This window comes from Lygodium microphyllum, chromosome 14 (assembly GCF_053477565.2).
Source record: "Lygodium microphyllum isolate KBCC chromosome 14, Lygodium_microphyllum_v1.1.10, whole genome shotgun sequence".
In the NCBI taxonomy this organism is placed as follows: Eukaryota; Viridiplantae; Streptophyta; class Polypodiopsida; order Schizaeales; family Lygodiaceae; genus Lygodium; species Lygodium microphyllum.
In genome coordinates, this window is record NC_141148.1 from 111,117,998 (window position 1) to 111,135,278 (window position 17,281).

A 17,281-nucleotide genomic window follows, 5' to 3' on the forward strand; every position below is an offset into this window, starting at 1 on the left:
TAGACCAAAAATGTGCACCATATACTATCTTCTTTTCTATTGCTCAGACAACAAATTTGATGGTCATGTTGGCTTCGAATATGGGGGGGTAAAACTCTAGGATTATCCCAAATCACTCCTTCTTCCTCCCAACCCTGGAGTGTTATTTGTTGCCTGAAAACTGCAATTGCACACCATGTGAATTCGAAAGCTCCTTTTTTTTCATGAGATCTCCCAAAACTTTCTAAAAAGCCACTTGCTTTTTGGATGTCACCCTATTCTAGAAGTTCTCTACACCTTTTTAGGATATTTACAATAAATAAGATAAAAAATAGACTAAACTTGTTCAAAAATTTTGTATTTTGAAACTATCCATACTATAGACACTAACATTAATGACTGATATGACATTGACTCTCTAAATTAATACGAAAGTCGAATGATGATGCACTCCAAGGTTTTTCACATTGTGTTCTTGTAGCGGCATGATAGCGTGTTCATGCTCAGACTAGTCTACTTAATGCTCTCCCACATAACCAAAAGAAGAAATTTGTATATTGTTGGCCTTCTAGATCCATTTGCCTTCGCTCTGACACCTTTCCTAATACCATGACTCAAGTAGAGAAACAACACGGCTCAATAAAAAACAAACAAAGATTAAACACAACACATTTCATCACATAACAATCTCATATGCCTCTTGTAGTAAGCAATAAAGCAATCTTCTAAACTTTTTTTCAAATGTTGTTTGTTAATATACTAATGTATTTTTTGAATTTTCTTGCCCTACTAATAAATTTATTAACATACTAATGTGCTTTTCTCATTTTCTCATTTACATATACATCTCACCCATTAAGGCAAATATGAATTCGAATGAGAGACGCACAATCCAAAGGATACCTAGTATGTATAAAAATACAAATATATTACTTTACCTAACCACATTGACCTATGTATACAAATGTTTCAACTATACATTCAAAACCATAGGAACACCTAATGCTAGATCGAGAACCATCTTGCAAATATATAGAATCACAGGTACATAACGACAAACCACATGAGAATGCCAAATGTCGCTGGGCAAAAGCCATCAATGTACATCAACGGCTTTGCAACATATAATGACCTCTAAAAATTGATGGCCACATCCACTCAAATTCTCAACAATGAACAATGTCTTTTATATCAGATGATAAGATCACAAATGGTATACAATCTCCTACAAACTTCGCAACCTTCATTTTTACTTGAAACAACAATGCTAACTCATATGCACTTAACATGCAAGACTCCTCAAATACATACTCGACTGACTTGAACTTGAGTACAAAGACTCGGTTGATAATCCACTACGAACAGGCACAACCAAGTGCTTTTGGACACAAGAACAAACATCAGAATATACACAATTGAGTTGTTGTACTATGGATTTAACATCTCGCTCAATCAGTTGATAGAAGTCGCGAAAAAAGAAGGCAAGGACATACTAGAAGATTACATAAAAAAGAACCATTACAATCACTGTCTCCTGACAATCCTGCAATAATGATCAAGAAGGTCACATACCTATTGAGCAGAGAGGTCTACACCTAGAAACATGGTCCCAACTCCGATCCATTTAGCAACATAATCTATGTAACATCCAAGTTCTCAAACACAACTTCTTTTCAAACATTTATTTAAAAAAAAAAACACTATCAATTTTTCTTGTAGAAGTGCAGACAGAAGCAAATCAAGAAGAAACCAATCTTCTACTAGTGCCAAACTTGTAGCCTCAACCACTGTAAGTCCTGCTACTAGCTCAAGTACTTCCATATATCATATAGCATCGTATACAACCAAAACCCATGGGCCAGTCTAGAAGCGCCAACCTGCAAAGACACAAAAGCAAGTACTTCATCTACAACATAAGATGTAAGAAAAACAACAAGAAGTACGTAGGGCAGACAACTAACATTGAGAAAAGAATCCAACAACATCGAAGAAATCCCATCAGGAAAATGAAGAAAGACATAGAAACATTCTAGTCGTTCGAGGATAACTTCAAGGTTAACATACAAGCAATAGTTGATATCATAGACAAGGCTAAGAATTTTGAGCAAGCCAACATCTGTTAGGAAAATGTAATTTTGATAGGGTACAACATCCTATACGAACAACCAATAAGATGTAAAAAGTATTATTTTTTGAAGAAAAGAAAAGAAATTTAATGTAGAAAAAAAACCGTGAATTTTGAAACTCACGATCATTGACTCGAACCATATAAGTATATATATTCTCAATTCAAGGTTCTCCACGTATTTTAACAACGCTAAATCTTATCTATAAACGCACTTCACTTTAAAACACGTCACATATCTAAATACCATCAGTAAAATTGCTACATATAAAACATGCAAGAATCGCACACTTCATACCGCTTTACTTAGCTAAACGTGTCAATCTAGTTTAAATTCTCTTTAAACAAACATATAAATAAATCTCTCTCCATCTCCGCATTTTTTTTCTTCTTTAAATTTATCTTTTATCCCTCAAATTCTCTCTCTCTCTCTCTCTCTCTCTCTCTCTCTCTCTCTCACAGTGTTCATTGCCTGGTCACCTCCAAACCGGTGCCCCCGCGTCATCGTCTACCTCCAGCCGGCTGCCTCCTATCCCTCCGTTCTTCCCGGCCTCGCTGTCTGCCCAGGACCTCCTCGCGATCTGCTGCCCCTCCGGGCTCCTAGCCTTCCGCCGTCTTACACTCGGCTGGTATGGTGCTGTCATGCTCAGAGAGAGAGAGAGAGAGAGAGAGAGAGAGAGAGAGAGATATGCCTACTACCGTTGGCCTGCGTGTCACGCTCCGGAGAGAGAGAGAGAGAGAGAGCTTTGCCGGTCAGGCGCTGTGTCATACTCCCCTGACGGTCTGCTGTCGCTCTGTCAATCTGTAAGAGAAAATGCACAGAACTTTTGCTTGTCGGATATACGCATATCAACCACAAATGTGGTAAGCGTGAGCATCTGTACTGTTGCTTCTTTGCATTGATAGAAACACGATGCCATACCTAATATGTGATCAATCGCACATATTACTTTAGCGAAGCTCTTGCACTTGTTGTTTCTAATTCTACAGCAAAAAACCTTCTCACGTGCTAAGAACGCCATTCCTGTGGCAGGACTATCCACAGAACAGAAAAGGCAAAGACGAATGTATCAATGAAGGCTTTGCTAATGGGCTCAGCTGTTCTGATTCCTTGCTATTCAACAGGCCTCGCTTTCGACTCCTCTTCACGTTCTCCTCAGTTGAAACCATTCAGGTACATGACCTTTCACCGAAGCACTTTCATATAGCTGTACCTGTAGTTGAGACGTTCATAATTAAGATATTTGAAGTGTGATATCCGCATACGAGCTTTGTCACTAGAGCTGCAAACTTTCTGAATTAACATATTTAAAGTGAGTGTGTCTAGAGGACAGCTTTTGTGACTAGAGCTTGAGATGAAACTGTCTGTAAAGAAATACTTGAGCAAAGAAGATAAACACAAAGTGTATGGTAAAACACAACGATAAACAGTAGAACTCAAAAGTGAAGAGTAACCTAGAGTAGTGTGAATGAAAATGAATGCTGAAAACACACTGTGCTATGTGAATAGAATAACCTCGAACTTATGTGTCTTAGAGTGGACTGGGGCAGAGATGAATTGGAGAGTGTATTGTACTCTGAATGGATCACAAATCGCAGTAGACAGCCTCTGTGTACAATCAGCTGCTGTAAGTGAGATCAAAGTATGGAATCTGTTCAGATGTTGAAGGATGACAGTAGCAGCAAGGCAGCCTGCACAAGTAATGAAATGCCAGCCAGCTGCTACAAAATGCTTACCAGGCTTCAAAATGCAGCTCTTGACAGCAGGGTGACAGCTTTAGCAAATGAACAGGAGGCTGGATGGCACCAGGGAGCAGCAAATGCAGGCAGGGCAGGTGCATCCAACGGTCAGGATGATGATGCCAGCTGAGCACTTAGTTTGCAGCGTTATTGTGATGCAGACATGGCAGGTGACTTGGACACTTGTAGGTCCACCAACGGGTATGTCTTTATGAGTATCACTGAAGCTGAATGCATATCAGCTATTGAAGCTCCTAAGGAAGCTATCTGGTTGAGCAAACTTGCAGATGATCTCGGCATGTCTATGGGTACTGCAGTTTTGGGATGTGATAGCCAGAGTACTGTGTATCTGGCTAAGAATGCTATGTATCATTCACGCACAAAGCATATAGATGTGCGATATCACTTCATCAGCCAGATTCTGGAAGATAGTCAAATCACATTGACCAAGATTAAAACACAAAACAACCCTGTAGACGTTCTCACCAAAAGTCTAAGCAAAGCTCAGCACGAGCATTGCATTCGACTAGTGGGGGTTGGTTAGCTAGAGGTTCACATCAGATCTTTAAGTGGAAGGTTATTGGGATAAAGGCTTGGTTTTAACCCCCCCGTGTGTAGTAGATGTGAATGCACCCTTACATGCCCTAAGTATAAATTTTTTTTTTTCTTTGTGTACCAACACATTGTTGGTACGTTCTTATCGATTTTGTACTTTCACTCTGCTCATTGACTCTTTAGCCATTACACTCTCTCGCTCATGCTTGCTCAAGCTCCATCTCTCTCAGCTGTGCTCTTCGCTCTGCTCCCCGCTCGACACAATACAATGTCACCAATAGTGATTGAAACCTCAGAAGGGCATAGATCCTGCAACAAAGCACCTCATAGAGTCATATGACTATAAGCTCCACTATCAACCGGCCAAGGCCTCTCAGAAGATAGGGCAATCACTGAAGAAGGCTTCTCCAACTCTAACAATGTGAAGGGACATTGATTCACGGGTAACCGCTGGAGTAGAGGTAGAAGGCTCTGATATTATAGCTCCCATCCTTCGCTCTCGGATGAAGGTGAGGGTACTTCTTTCAACATGTCTCCTTTGGATGTGTCTTCTTGTCACAATATGGGCATTTAAGCTTCTTCAAATTGGAGTCAGAGCTTAAAGAACTCTTATGTATTTTAGCCTTTGATTTCCCTTCTTCTTTCCCTCTCTCAAACTTGCAACAAAAGCTTTAGTGGAGGTGAATCCATCGGCAACCTCTTTGCAGTGCTCGTCATGCTTCTAAACAAATGGGGTAAGCTCCTCCCATAGAAGCTTCTCACAGGTCCTGGATGAAAGAAGGTTGGTGTAGAAGACATCAAACTGGGGAGATGGCAATTGAGTCAAAAGAATCATAGCCATATTCTCTGAAGATATCATCTTGCCAAGGGATGCAAGTTCATCCCTCATATCCTTCAACTTGTTAATATGAACCTTTGTGGAAGGAGAATAATCAACAATGAGCATTTGGAATTTCTTTTTGAGAGTAATCAGGTAGGCAAATGTCTTCTGATGGTACAAAGAAGCAAGCTCTGTCCACACGTCCGTTGCTTTTCGCAACCTGCGCACATGCACTAGGATAGAATCTTGTAAGCTCATAAAGAGGAAAGATTGGATTCTAGAGTTGAGCCGATTCCATAAGGCCGCATGATCCTTTGATGATCCAATGGGGGGATCCTCCACGGGATGGGGAATAGGATGGGTAACAAACTTCCAATGATTGAAAGTATCAAGGATACACTATTGCCAAGTGGGGAATGGCTATAAATAGCTACAAATCTCCTAAACTGACCTATTGAAATTTGGAAATGCTTGAAATGTTGGTTGACTAGCATTTAATGTTGGTCGTGGCATAATAAATGCCTAGAAAATGCTAGATGGCAACCAAAGAATGTGATTGGCAAGGACAATGTTCGATAGATGTGGATAGCTTCTAAAATGCAGAAACTCCCCATGGAAAACACACTGGAACTTGACAAACAAAATAAATGCACCTAGATAGCCACTCTAGAATGAGTAGCCTCCCCCATCAAAACACATGACAAACCTATTAGAGCTCCAAAAGTCCTCGTTTAGTCTCACAAGTAGGAGAAGACATGGCATGACAAACATGACTGCTAATAGATTTGTCATGTCGAACTACTAGCCCAATATCATCCATACGCGCTCAATCTCCTCTGTTGCTCCTTGTGATAATGATGTCATGAACCTATAAGATGACCATGATGCACCTGTCCTCTGCAACCTTGTAATAATGATTGGGGTCATTGTGGGAGATTTCGCTCAACCGCCAAGACCCACGGACCGCTTATTGTTTCAAGCGTTCCAAGCCGAGCACTAATGGCTACCTCTCACATAGCCGACGCGCCATCCATATCTACGGGTGTAGTGAGCTTACCTCCATGCCGTTCGAGTTACCTCCTCTCCCGCGCACTCCGGAAGCTCCACGATCCAAGTGCAAGCTTCAAGCAAGCTCCATCCTCAAACTCCACGCTCCAAGCTCCATTGCCACGAGCAAGATAAGAGAAGAGAAGAGAAGAGAAGAGAAGAAGAGAGGAGAAGATGGAGAGCTTCTCCTCCTCGGTCCCTCACCCTCACACACTCACTCCCTCACACTCTCATACTTTCTCAAGCACAAGCTCAAGCAAGCAATAAGAAGGAGAAGAAGAAGAAGAGGAGAGCTACTTTTGGCCACACACAAGAATGAGCTTCTCATTCACTTTTCAACTTTATATACAAAACCCTAAATCCCTTTTGGGCGGTCATCTCCTTTTCCCCTTTTTTACATGGCCGGCCGTAGCCTAGGCCATTTTTCCCATTGTCCTTCTATCTTCCTAGATTCCTTTCCACTGCCCATCTACATTTACAAATTGCACGGGTGAGAGTCCGACGCTCCTTGAATTAAACCATGATGCACTTGCACTCTTTTACAAAAGTTTTGACTTGCGCCTTTCCTTGTGCGCCTTTCTTCCTTATTTAGGACTCTTCTCCTTGTGCGTCTTTGTCTTCTGTTTCTCTTTGCCTTGGCCTTTGTCTTTGTCTTCTGCTTTAGCTTTTCCAGATTTTCCATCTTCGTTCGTTCGAGGGTTGTGCGTCTTTGTCTTCCGTTTCTCTTTGCCTTGGCCTTTGTCTTTGTCTTCTGCTTTAGCTTTTCCAGATTTTCCACCTTCGTTTGTTCGAGGGTTAACATTACCCCCCTCCTAAACGAGTGCCAGTCCCATGGCACTCACCGTCGTAGGTAGCAGGCTGTAGCATGCACCGAAGACGTGGGTGACAAGGACGCCTGTGGTTTCCGTGGAGGAGTGTTGGTGGTAGTGTGGCGGAAGGTCCTGGGGGCCTGTTGGTGGCCAAGGTGGCTGGTGGAAGGTTGTTAGAGTTGGTGGTAGGGCTATTCTGTGTTGGGGATTGCATTGATGGCCAGCACAAGTGTTGGTTTGTTGGGGATTCTGCACAGGGCTATTCTTTGCGGGCTTGTCGGATGGTGAGGGATAAGCATTCAGAGTTGGGTGTTGATGAAGAACGAATGACACTTCCGTTGGAGTCTTCAACACCTGCAATTGAAAACCTCTCATGTGGTCTCTCCCTAAGGGTAGTGCTAGTCTTCTCTATTGTGCACAAGACATATTTGATTAGTTTGGGAGACAGGTCAAACTCTAAGCAAGCTGAGAGTATTGTCCTGCACTTGAGAACCCAAACTGTGTATATACTTCAGTGCAGGTATTATGTAAGTGTTCGTGCATACTTAGGTATTACGTAGTTAGAAGACCGTGGGCTAGTTTCTCATAACAATGTGTGGATGAAGCAAAGTTGTCCATGTTGAGAAGAAGTGCACGCGAAGGTATATGAGACATCCTTTGCATTGTGACTGCACGACGGAGCATAATTGAATACAAGGACACCGCACTTTCGGTGGCTGGAAGCTATTGGACTTGCTTGATGAGGACGGTGTACTTTTCATGGCCAATCGTGCAGTGCTTACCACCACTGATTGCAATGGTACTAAGGCAAAGTGCAAGAGAGAATTGTGCAAGTGGGTCAGGGTGACAGGTCTAACCATAGGCGAAACAAGCTCCTTAGGTATGTCCTGTCCTTGATGTGCCCTGAACAATTGTGGGTGATGATAAAGGGCTAGGGGACTAGGGACGAAGCCAGTCGACCAAGGTCACTGGACGTTTCTAATTTCAGTCGATTGGAGAATGTCAAGCTTCGAAGGCTCAAGAAACGGATATTACAGTGATGATTGAGCCCTAGCCTCATTGTTAGAGAAGCAGTTGTTGAGATGGGGAGATACACTTGAGACATTGCAACCCTCCTTGCGTCACCGCGATGTTGGTACAATTGAGGTAACGACTGCTGTGAGCCAACTATAGAGCTTTACCCAGAAAGAGAGCGTAGCCCATGGATATGCTTTGGGCTATGCGATGTGGGCGGTCGGCAAGGGTGGTTTTTTCTTTCGGCAGCATGGCTTTGTTGCGGCTCTTTGTGGGGCCAATTGTCTTGCGTTGATCGGGCATTGAACACTTTTGCACAAGGACCTGTATTATCCTGCATCCACTTATCACTTCGTGAGAGTATATGCTCGCTTGTGTTAAGTGCATTGAACAAATACAATCATGATAAGACATAATTTTTCAGAATTCTACGATGTCTATTGGGATGCCTATTCCATTGTTGCTAAGGTCGCATACATTAACGAGAAGTAACGGGAATATGTACAAGTGGGGGTCTTGCCCCTTTACTCATCAAAAAACAAAATGTTCTGGCATCCTGACTTGTCGAGCTACTTGTACAACATAGGGATTTAGTCGCTAGGTACAAGGCGGGGTTAGTCCGGTTGGCTAGGCAACTGAGGCTGTGCTGGTGAGGGGCTCGTGTGAGGTTGGGAAGGGAAGATGTCGGCCGGGACGTGAATGGTGTAGTCTCGGGCTGCTACCGTTTCCAGAATGTCTTTAAACAATTCATTAAATTCTGCCCTATCCCTGGCCGCCTTGTCACTTCGTGAGCACCTGGTGCCCAAGCGTGCGTTAGGGGTTTGTGCAACTGGCGTTGCCACATTTTGTGTGCCTCCTAGAGCGTTTGCTCCCCTGGCCCACGGATTCTTCGGCCTTCGTCCAGGGCGGTGTCGCTTGGGGCCACGTTTCTTGGCGTACCTTTTAAGAGTGGGCACGTATCGCGCTGGCGGAGAGGCGTGTGCTGCATGTTCCCGTCGACTGCGAAGAGTGTTTTTGCAAGCTAGCTGCCCTTGGTTCTTCATGTTTTCCTTGCAGGGGGCTTGTAAGATGCGAATCAAGGATTAGGATTTGTCACATGATAAGACCATTCATATGTAAGGGATTATAGTGCAGATTATCAAGCGCATAGGACGAGAAGGGGGGGGGGGTGGGGCATGTAGTGCTTGTTGTAGAGAGATGGCCCCCGCGATGTATATTTAGCCTCCTGCCATTAGCAGATCTTGGTTCATGCCGAGTTACCTCGGCTGGCGGTCATGGATCTAGGCAGGGCTCCTCCCTAGAAGGATAGACCGGAAAGGGAAGAAGGTGTATAGAAAGGGACTATACCCTGTCTACACCATCAGAGTTATTGGTCAAGGCTTTCTATGGCGGTAATGTGGGTTGCATGCCCTTCACTTGGAGGTGGGGATAGTCACACGGCTTTTAAATGCATGATGAGAGGAGGACTCGAGAAGCTTAGCCTATGAGACCCAACTCTTCTCCCTGCGCTTGACTATCATTGCTTGTGTGTGTTGATATTGTTTATACACGGTGGCACAAAAAGCAGTGTTTATTTATATACATATTTATGAATCCATATCACTTCACGAGGATAAGAACCAAGTGTAGAACTCGGGGTTGTACCGGAGCGTGGCACACGCATTCAGTATTCGCGGCAGCTTACTTAATACTGATAGATATTTTGCCACGTCGAGTAGCATGGAACCTTGACCGAGTCTACTGGCAATATGTAATTCCTCCTCAGTGAGAACCTTATCAATTAAAGGGCCCTGTAGCTTAGTTCCAGCTAAGTCCGTACCTCGAATGTCAGTCAGCACTCGAAGGGAAGTCGGTGCCAAATAGGTTGGGTCTCTTTGAGATCGCCATTTGGCTAATCGCTCTTCTGAGACCGTCATGATCTGAGCCCCTATTTCGGCCATTACAACGCGGCTTTCGCACCAAGGCTGCTTAAATTGACTCTGGCCTGCTGACAATCGCTTTAGTTGCTCTATGTCTACGAGGTTCGGTCGGCAGAGCATTTCATTGAACGTGACGGTTAAGCGCAGTTCGTCAGCCTCTTCGTCAGGGATGAGTCGCATGCGTTCATGCAGGAGCCTGTCGTAGTGCCCGTTAAGATGTTCTTGTTCTTCCCATGTTAGAGGAAAGGTCAAGTAATCTCCGAGCTGCTCTTTGGGGATTGTGCCCATGTCTGCAAGGACGTAGATACGTGCGATCACTTTGAGCTTAGCATCCAACTCAGTTAAGCATTCTGTGACACTCCTATGTTCAACGAGGGCTTGCTCGGTTGCTATCTCATGCAAAGTTCTAAGAGTTTCCTTCGGCTTTAGCATGGCCGGGGGCTCAGGCCTAGATGAGCAAGATTGGTCAACGCTAGGGTCTCTTATGCTCTTGGGGTTCTCACGTTTCTCCTGAGGTTTTGCTGCAATTTTGTCATGGTTCTTCTTGAATGTGACTGGTATAGATTTGTCACCCTGTTGTGATGACGTTGTATCCACTCTTGATTGGTCAATGCAAGTTCTATTGTCAGTGGATAGAGTGTTGTAAGCAACTGTTGATGGCAACGGTTGCTTTGGTTTTTCAGAGTACACGGATGTGTCTGAGGGTTCACCGCTATTAGGAGAGGCATTAATGGGTTCATTGGTGGGTGGACTCGATGCTTTATTCATCGGCTCTCCGGTGCTCTTCGTCTCAATGTTCTCGGGGTCCATAACCACCTGCAATTGCTGTTGTTTTCGCTGTTTTCTCCTTTGTTTCCTGGTTCGTGAAGGTGCATCTCTCGTCGATTCAGGATTCTGGACTAGGCCACCCGGTGACGTGCTTGGTTGGGCCTTGGCATTCTCTCTCTCTAGTGTGTCCTTATGGGACATGGCCGTGGCTTGCTGAATAGCCTCGCTAGATTGTGAGGATACAACTGTCTCCATTTTGGAGAGTCTAGCTCTTCCCTTCTGTTCAACTCCTCTAGCCTAGGCTTTAGGCTCTTTGGAAGTGCTGGAGTTGTCAATGAGGTTGGTTGTGACACCCCCTCCATAGGTAAACCACTAAGGACATGTTTCGCAAGGGGTGTTGTCACGGCCAAAGATTGTGACTGCTGTGGTCCCTGATTGGCTAGTTCAGTGGATTGGCTACCATTGGTAGACTGCGGTGTCAAGTCCTTAGGCAGATCAGAAGTGGTCGTGCCTTTTGTTGTCCTCAGAGCATTCACTTGCGTAGATCGAGTATCCGTTGATCTAGCCACAGTGGATTGCATAGGCACATCCTTAGGTTGAGAGCTAAGGGTGGTGTCGTGTCCTGTCTCTTGGACATTTGGAAGCTTTGATGTAGGTTGAGATTGGGATTGAGTAGCCGCGCTTGACGAGTGTTGTGCTTCCTGTGTCCGTTTAGGGGAAGAGGGTGTAGGAGACTTGGGACTCCTAAGTGGCTTTGATACTGGCTTGGAGATTTGCTCATGGCTGTTAGATGATTTTGCTATTTGCTTTGTTGAGCATTTAACCTTGCCATGAGCAATGTTGTGCCTATGATGCCTGCTATCCTCTTGGGGAATCAAAGGCTCCTTGGGCACTAGTGGCTTTTGCATATCCTCAACAATTACATCTGATGTCTGCTTGTCAAGCACACTAGGCTGAGGATCTACCCTCCGATTGGTTTCGTTTGGTTTCTTGGTTTCGACTATGAGGGGCTTGGTCACTCCCCTATTGTTGACTCGAGACTTGGTTTTCCGTTTAGATCTCCTCTTACGCTTCTTTGCTCTTGATACGATCTGGCCTTCAGTCGACCAGGGAGGTTTAACAGGGGGTTTTGGTACCCAAATCCATCGGTTGCCTTCATAATACCCTTGAGCACGTAACAACGCTTCGGATATCCATCGCGGCGTTATGCTGACTCTCCATCGATGCCTTCGTCTATAAGGCTTGGCCTTCCTTTGGGGTCTTCTACGATATTCGTAAGTCCCAAGGCCATCCTTGGCATTGTCTCTTGACCTTCTTATTTCCGGCATGGCCTCACTCATTGGTTCTCGTTGTTCGACCTGTGCTTGTATTGACTCTTCCAACAAGTCCTTGCTCTCATCTGCAGGCTTGATTGTTATGTCGGCACCTTGCTTGCCTTTCCCTCGAGGTTTGATGAGGTCACCCTTGCTAAAGGTCGTGACTATCCTCACACCCGGTAGTGTCAAGTGTATCCTCTGTGCTACATAGTCGGCCTCACATTTGGTCGCCCTTTTGAAGGGTCTTCCAAGGAGGGTTTCTTTCTCGCAGCTAGCACTATTTGAAGGAACATGAAATAGGATAGGCAAGCTTTCAGTTTCAATAGTTGCCAGGATTTTGCACTTCCCCATGAGTGCTTGTGGGTGTTCCCCATAAGGGCTAAGAGTTGCACTAGTCGGTGTGAGCTCCCGTTGGCCCAGTAGGGTCCATGATTCATAGGTCAAGATATTGAAATCTGCTTCTTCATCAATCAGAGCATCGATAGTATGCTCTCTTTTCGCGGTGAGTTTGACCCTAAGATAAGCAGGTGGCACTATGTCCTCATCTTCCGGGTCTTGGCTTGTAAATTTAAGCCTTCTGACAGATGCCCTTGAGTCCTCACTCGCATGTCCAGACGTGGATTCTCCACCACAGTCTTGGGTTGTCTGTGCAATGTTGCTCAAGATACATCTCTCGTCCAGAGTGTCATGTCTAGTCATCTCGGCATTTGTAGCTTGTTGATGTTGCATTCCGCTCTGACTAGACATGGTACGAACACAATGTCTTTGTGTTCTCGTGGTGTGGCCTTTTTGCCCTTGATGGCTAGATTGGCCCATTGAGGTTCTAGGGTCTCTGTTTGTCTCTATTCGGGCACGGGCTTTTGGTTGCTCTTTTGCAAGGGAGAATCCTTGCTCGTGTAGAGCCCTTGCTATACTAGGGTCCAATTTGGAGGACCTGTCATGGCGCGCGTTTTCTCTCCAACCTACTCGGGGGAGGTGTGGAGGGGGCAGAGCCCCTCTGTGGGGGTCCGGGGGGGGCAGTCCCCCTCGGCCCGCAGGGCCGTTACGGTAAAAGCCATGCACAATTTGGAGGACCGTTTATAGCCAAATTTTGAACTACGTGCTCTAAGTTTCAGCCTAGTGATGGACCTTTGATGTGCCTTTGGCTCTACGTAGCCTTTGGGGTCAATTTCGAGGTTTAGATATATCAAAATCTGTGTTCTAGATACCTGTCCGATTTTGACAGTTTTCTGTCCGATTCTCAGACGTCCGATTTTCAGGAGTCCGATTATCGAAATCGGATGTCCGATTTTGGGTTGGTCCGATTTTGGTCACGTTCGATTTCTGGAATCAAAGTTCGATTTTGACAGGTGTCCGATTGCGACTGGTTCGATTCTGGATGGTCTGATTCTAGGTGGTCCGATTCCGAGTGTCCGAGTGCTCCGATCGGACGGGTTGGTCCGAGCGTCCGATTATGGACTGGTCCGAGTGGTCCGAGTCCGAGTGTTCGAGTATGGACTGGTCCAATTCTGGGACTCGGATGGCCTGGTCCGACTACGCAACCGACGACCCGCGAGTTGCACGCGATACCTCTAGACTGACGTCTACTACACTGAATCGTCCACCGCCTTCCAGATAGGTGCAAGACACTACAAGGGAATGCCAGACATGCCTGGAACCACTGTGGTGCTCGAATCAAACGGCATTCCAAGGATCTGTGCCCCTATTTCCCTGTTTTAGCCTGTTATACAGCAACAGAGAACCCTACTGTTTGTTTCTTTTTCTTTGTTTTTTCCTATCCTAAATGTATTCAAATCACAAAGTAAATACCTACACTACTCCATCTCACAACATAAATCTCAAAAAATCAAAAAACCTACTTGCCAAGGAGATCGAATACCATCTCCAACCCCCTTGCTTTCTACCTATCTACCTCAAGTACTGGTACGGGGAAAACCCTACTCCAATGCTTGATTCGAAGCGCGCAAGCGCTCAAGGCTTGAATCCGTTGGTCCAGGCAACGGAACCAAAATGTGGGAGCTTTTGCTCAACCGCCAAGATCCACGGACCGCTTATTGTTTCAAGCGTTCCAAGCCGAGCACTAATGGCTATCTCTCACATAGTCGACGCGCCATCCATATCTACGGGTGTAGTGAGCTTACCTCCATGCCGTTCGAGTTACCTCCTCTCCCGCGCACTCCGGTAGCTCCACGATCCAAGTGCAAGCTTCAAGCAAGCTCCATCCTCAAACTCCACGCTCCAAGCTCCATTGCCGCGAGCAAGAGAAGAGAAGAGAAGAGAAGAAGAGAGGAGAAGATGGAGAGCTTCTCCTCCTCGGTCCCTCACCCTCACACACTCACTCCCTCACACTCTCACACTCCCTCTCTCAAGCACAAGCTCAAGCAAGCAAGAAGAAGGAGAAGAAGAAGAAGAGGAGAGTCACTTTTGGCCACACACAAGAATGAGCTTCTCATTCACTTTTCAACTTTATATACAAAACCCTAAATCCCTTTTGGGCGGTCATCCCCTTTTTCCCTTTTTTACATGGCTGGCCGTAGCCTAGGCCCTTTTTCCCATTGTTCTTCTATTTTCCTAGCTTCCTTTCCACTGCCCATCTACATTTACAAATTGCACGGGTGAGAGCCCGGCGCTCCTTGAATTAAACCATGATGCGCTTGCACTCTTTTACAAAAGTTTTGACTTGCGCCTTTCCTTGTGCGCCTTTCTCCCTTATTTAGGACTCTTCTCCTTGTGCGTCTTTGTCTTCTGTTTCTCTTTGCCTTGGCCTTTGTCTTTGTCTTCTGCTTTAGCTTTTCCAGATTTTCCACCTTCGTTTGTTCGAGGGTTGTGCGTCTTTGTCTTCCGTTTCTCTTTGCCTTGGCCTTTGTCTTTGTCTTCTGCTTTAGCTTTTCCAGATTTTCCACCTTCGTTCGTTCGAGGGTTAACAGTCATGATCTGATCGATGGGAGCCACTGTCCAAGAAGAATCGATTAATTTGCTAATACCAAGCCTTAGGAGCTTGCTTCAGACCATAAAGAGCCTTTTGCAACTTGTAAACATGGTCCTTCCTCTCTTGCACCAAAAAATTATGTGGTTGTGAGACATAAATCTCCTTCTTCAAGATGCCATTAAGAAAGGTTAACTTCACGTCCATCTAATAAACTGGCCAATGGTAATAAGTGGCTAAAGCCAAGATAGCTCGAATAGTGGACATTTGAACTATTGGTATGAAAGTCTCAAAGTGATCCAAACCTGCCTGCTAAGAGAATCCCTTGGCAACAAGGCTTGCATTATGCTTGTCCAAGGTCCCATTTGCAAGATACTTGGTCTTATAGACCCACTTCGCACCAATCACCTCTTGCTTCTTCAACGAGAAACCAACTGCCAAGTCTAGTTCCGCTTGATAGAATTGAGCTCAATCTACATAGCACTGCGCCAAACATCTTGTACAAGAGCCTCATCAAGTGTAGTAGGCTCATGGTCTTGAAGAATTTGTGACATAAGGGCATAATTTACACAGAGGGAACTATCTCACCGAGCTTGAAGCCTAGCTGATCTACGTGGGCCAAGAGACGTCTCAGGGAGCAGAGTAATGCCTGAATCTTGCATGAGTCTTTGATTTCATCAAGGAATGGTGATAGGTTAAGCTTGTTGAGAAGGAGATTGAGAGGCCTCTAGTACTTGTAAAGACTTGTCTAGGGTAAAAACTCCCCCTCACGGAGTGAAGGTGGATTGTTCTCATCCGATGAAGAAGGCTCCCCCTCTAACGGCTCAACCCTTTTAGAAGAAATCTAAGGAGATGGTGAAGGGGTAGAAATACTCGATGATGTAGTAAACGAAGGAGCCGTCAAGAGTGGAAGGGAAGAAGGTGAGAGAGAAGGTGAAGGAGGGGGAGGAGTCATAGATGAAGAAGGGGTGCCAAGAGGTAACTTGGAAGGAAGGGGAGGGGTTGATGGGGAGGTCAAGAACCACCTAGAACAGAAGAACCATCAATTGGATCTTGGAGGCCGTAACCTTGTCAAAGATCCCATCCTTGCTCACCTTGATCTTTCAAGTCTTCATATCATAGAGCCGATAGTCCTTCGTGGTCATATTGTAACCAATGAAAATAAGCTTCTTAGACTTAGGGTCAAGTTTGCTACCTCTTTTCTGGTTTTTTGTTTTTTATGTTTAGAGTATTTCTTCACATGGTATCAGAGTTAGGTACTCTATGAGAAACCTTGGCCTTTGATCGGAAACCTCATCCACGAAAGCAGGAACAACAGAAGGTTTAGATGACTTCGAACACATTTATAGGATTGCTCCAGTCTCCGCAGCCAAACATGGGTAGAAACGATCAGGAGTGGGCCTCTTAGCTTGCTATTACTTGATTTAACATGGGCAGAGAACCATCGGACTATCAAAGTCCATAGATCATATTAAATTTTTATCGTTGAGTATAATCTCATCCTTATGCATAGGACTCAGGAGGAGGTTGTGAAGGTAAGTCTAAGTTTTCTCCTTTAGATTCGGTGCGCAGAACTAATGATCTTGCAAGACCTTCGAAATCTCCATTGTGGATTGGTCATCTGCTAGTGGAACTTAACTCGGATTACAGATCACTTTCATAGTACTTCTTTTCTCCAATGTTAGGTACGAATCCTATTATTTCAAATTCTATGCCAAGTGATTTTGTATTTTCTATTGGATAGGGGGATGCTTATGAAGAAGAGACTCTTTAAAACAAACTTTGGTTTATGAGTAATGAGGAAGACATGCATTTCTTTATGAACTCAAAACCAGGTAAGAAGCTAAAAAAGAACTTATAAGCATTCCATTTCTTTCTTTTTCTTCAAATGATTTTATTTCTCATGATCAATATAAAGTAGGTGCATCTTCATCTAATGCATTTAATGGACAAAAGGAACCAACCATGTTTCCCACAACAACATCCATTACAAATCTGTTTGGACTCCCACCCATCCCTTTCTCATTTTCTGTTGTATCTTTCTTTTTGCTTCCATTAAGTGCACCGCATTATCCACTACACACCACATGCAAGGGTTCTGCACATTTATACGCAGCCTTTAGCATCTCTACATATCCTTTTTTGGGTGGTGTATTTGTGATGGAGGCTCGACCTCCTCTACACACACTTTTGGACTATTTCTTTGGAAGTGCATCCCAGACGTATTTGAGTGTGGATCATTTGGTATTGCAATTTGCCTCTA

The 17,281-nt window shown here is 44.7% G+C and overlaps 1 protein-coding gene across 7 annotated transcripts in view; it reads left to right on the top strand.

Annotated features, from left to right (window-relative positions):
- The first annotated feature begins 2,537 nt into the window (after nt 1–2,537).
- Nucleotides 2,538–17,281, top strand: part of LOC148025992 (pentatricopeptide repeat-containing protein At2g13600-like) — a 68,973-nt gene continuing 54,229 nt past the window's right edge. For 3 of the 7 annotated variants that reach the window (XM_087693225.1, XM_087693221.1, XM_087693222.1), the window contains exons 1-2: nt 2,775–2,968; nt 3,138–3,278. In XM_087693225.1, the coding sequence (XP_087549351.1) occupies nt 2,919–2,968; nt 3,138–3,278 (191 nt within the window). In that variant the 5' untranslated portion in view covers nt 2,775–2,918. Of the gene's footprint in view, nt 2,969–3,137; nt 3,279–17,281 lie in introns of all 7 variants that reach the window. The other 4 variants (XM_087693220.1, XM_087693223.1, XM_087693218.1 and 1 more) reach the window with 4 other exon arrangements.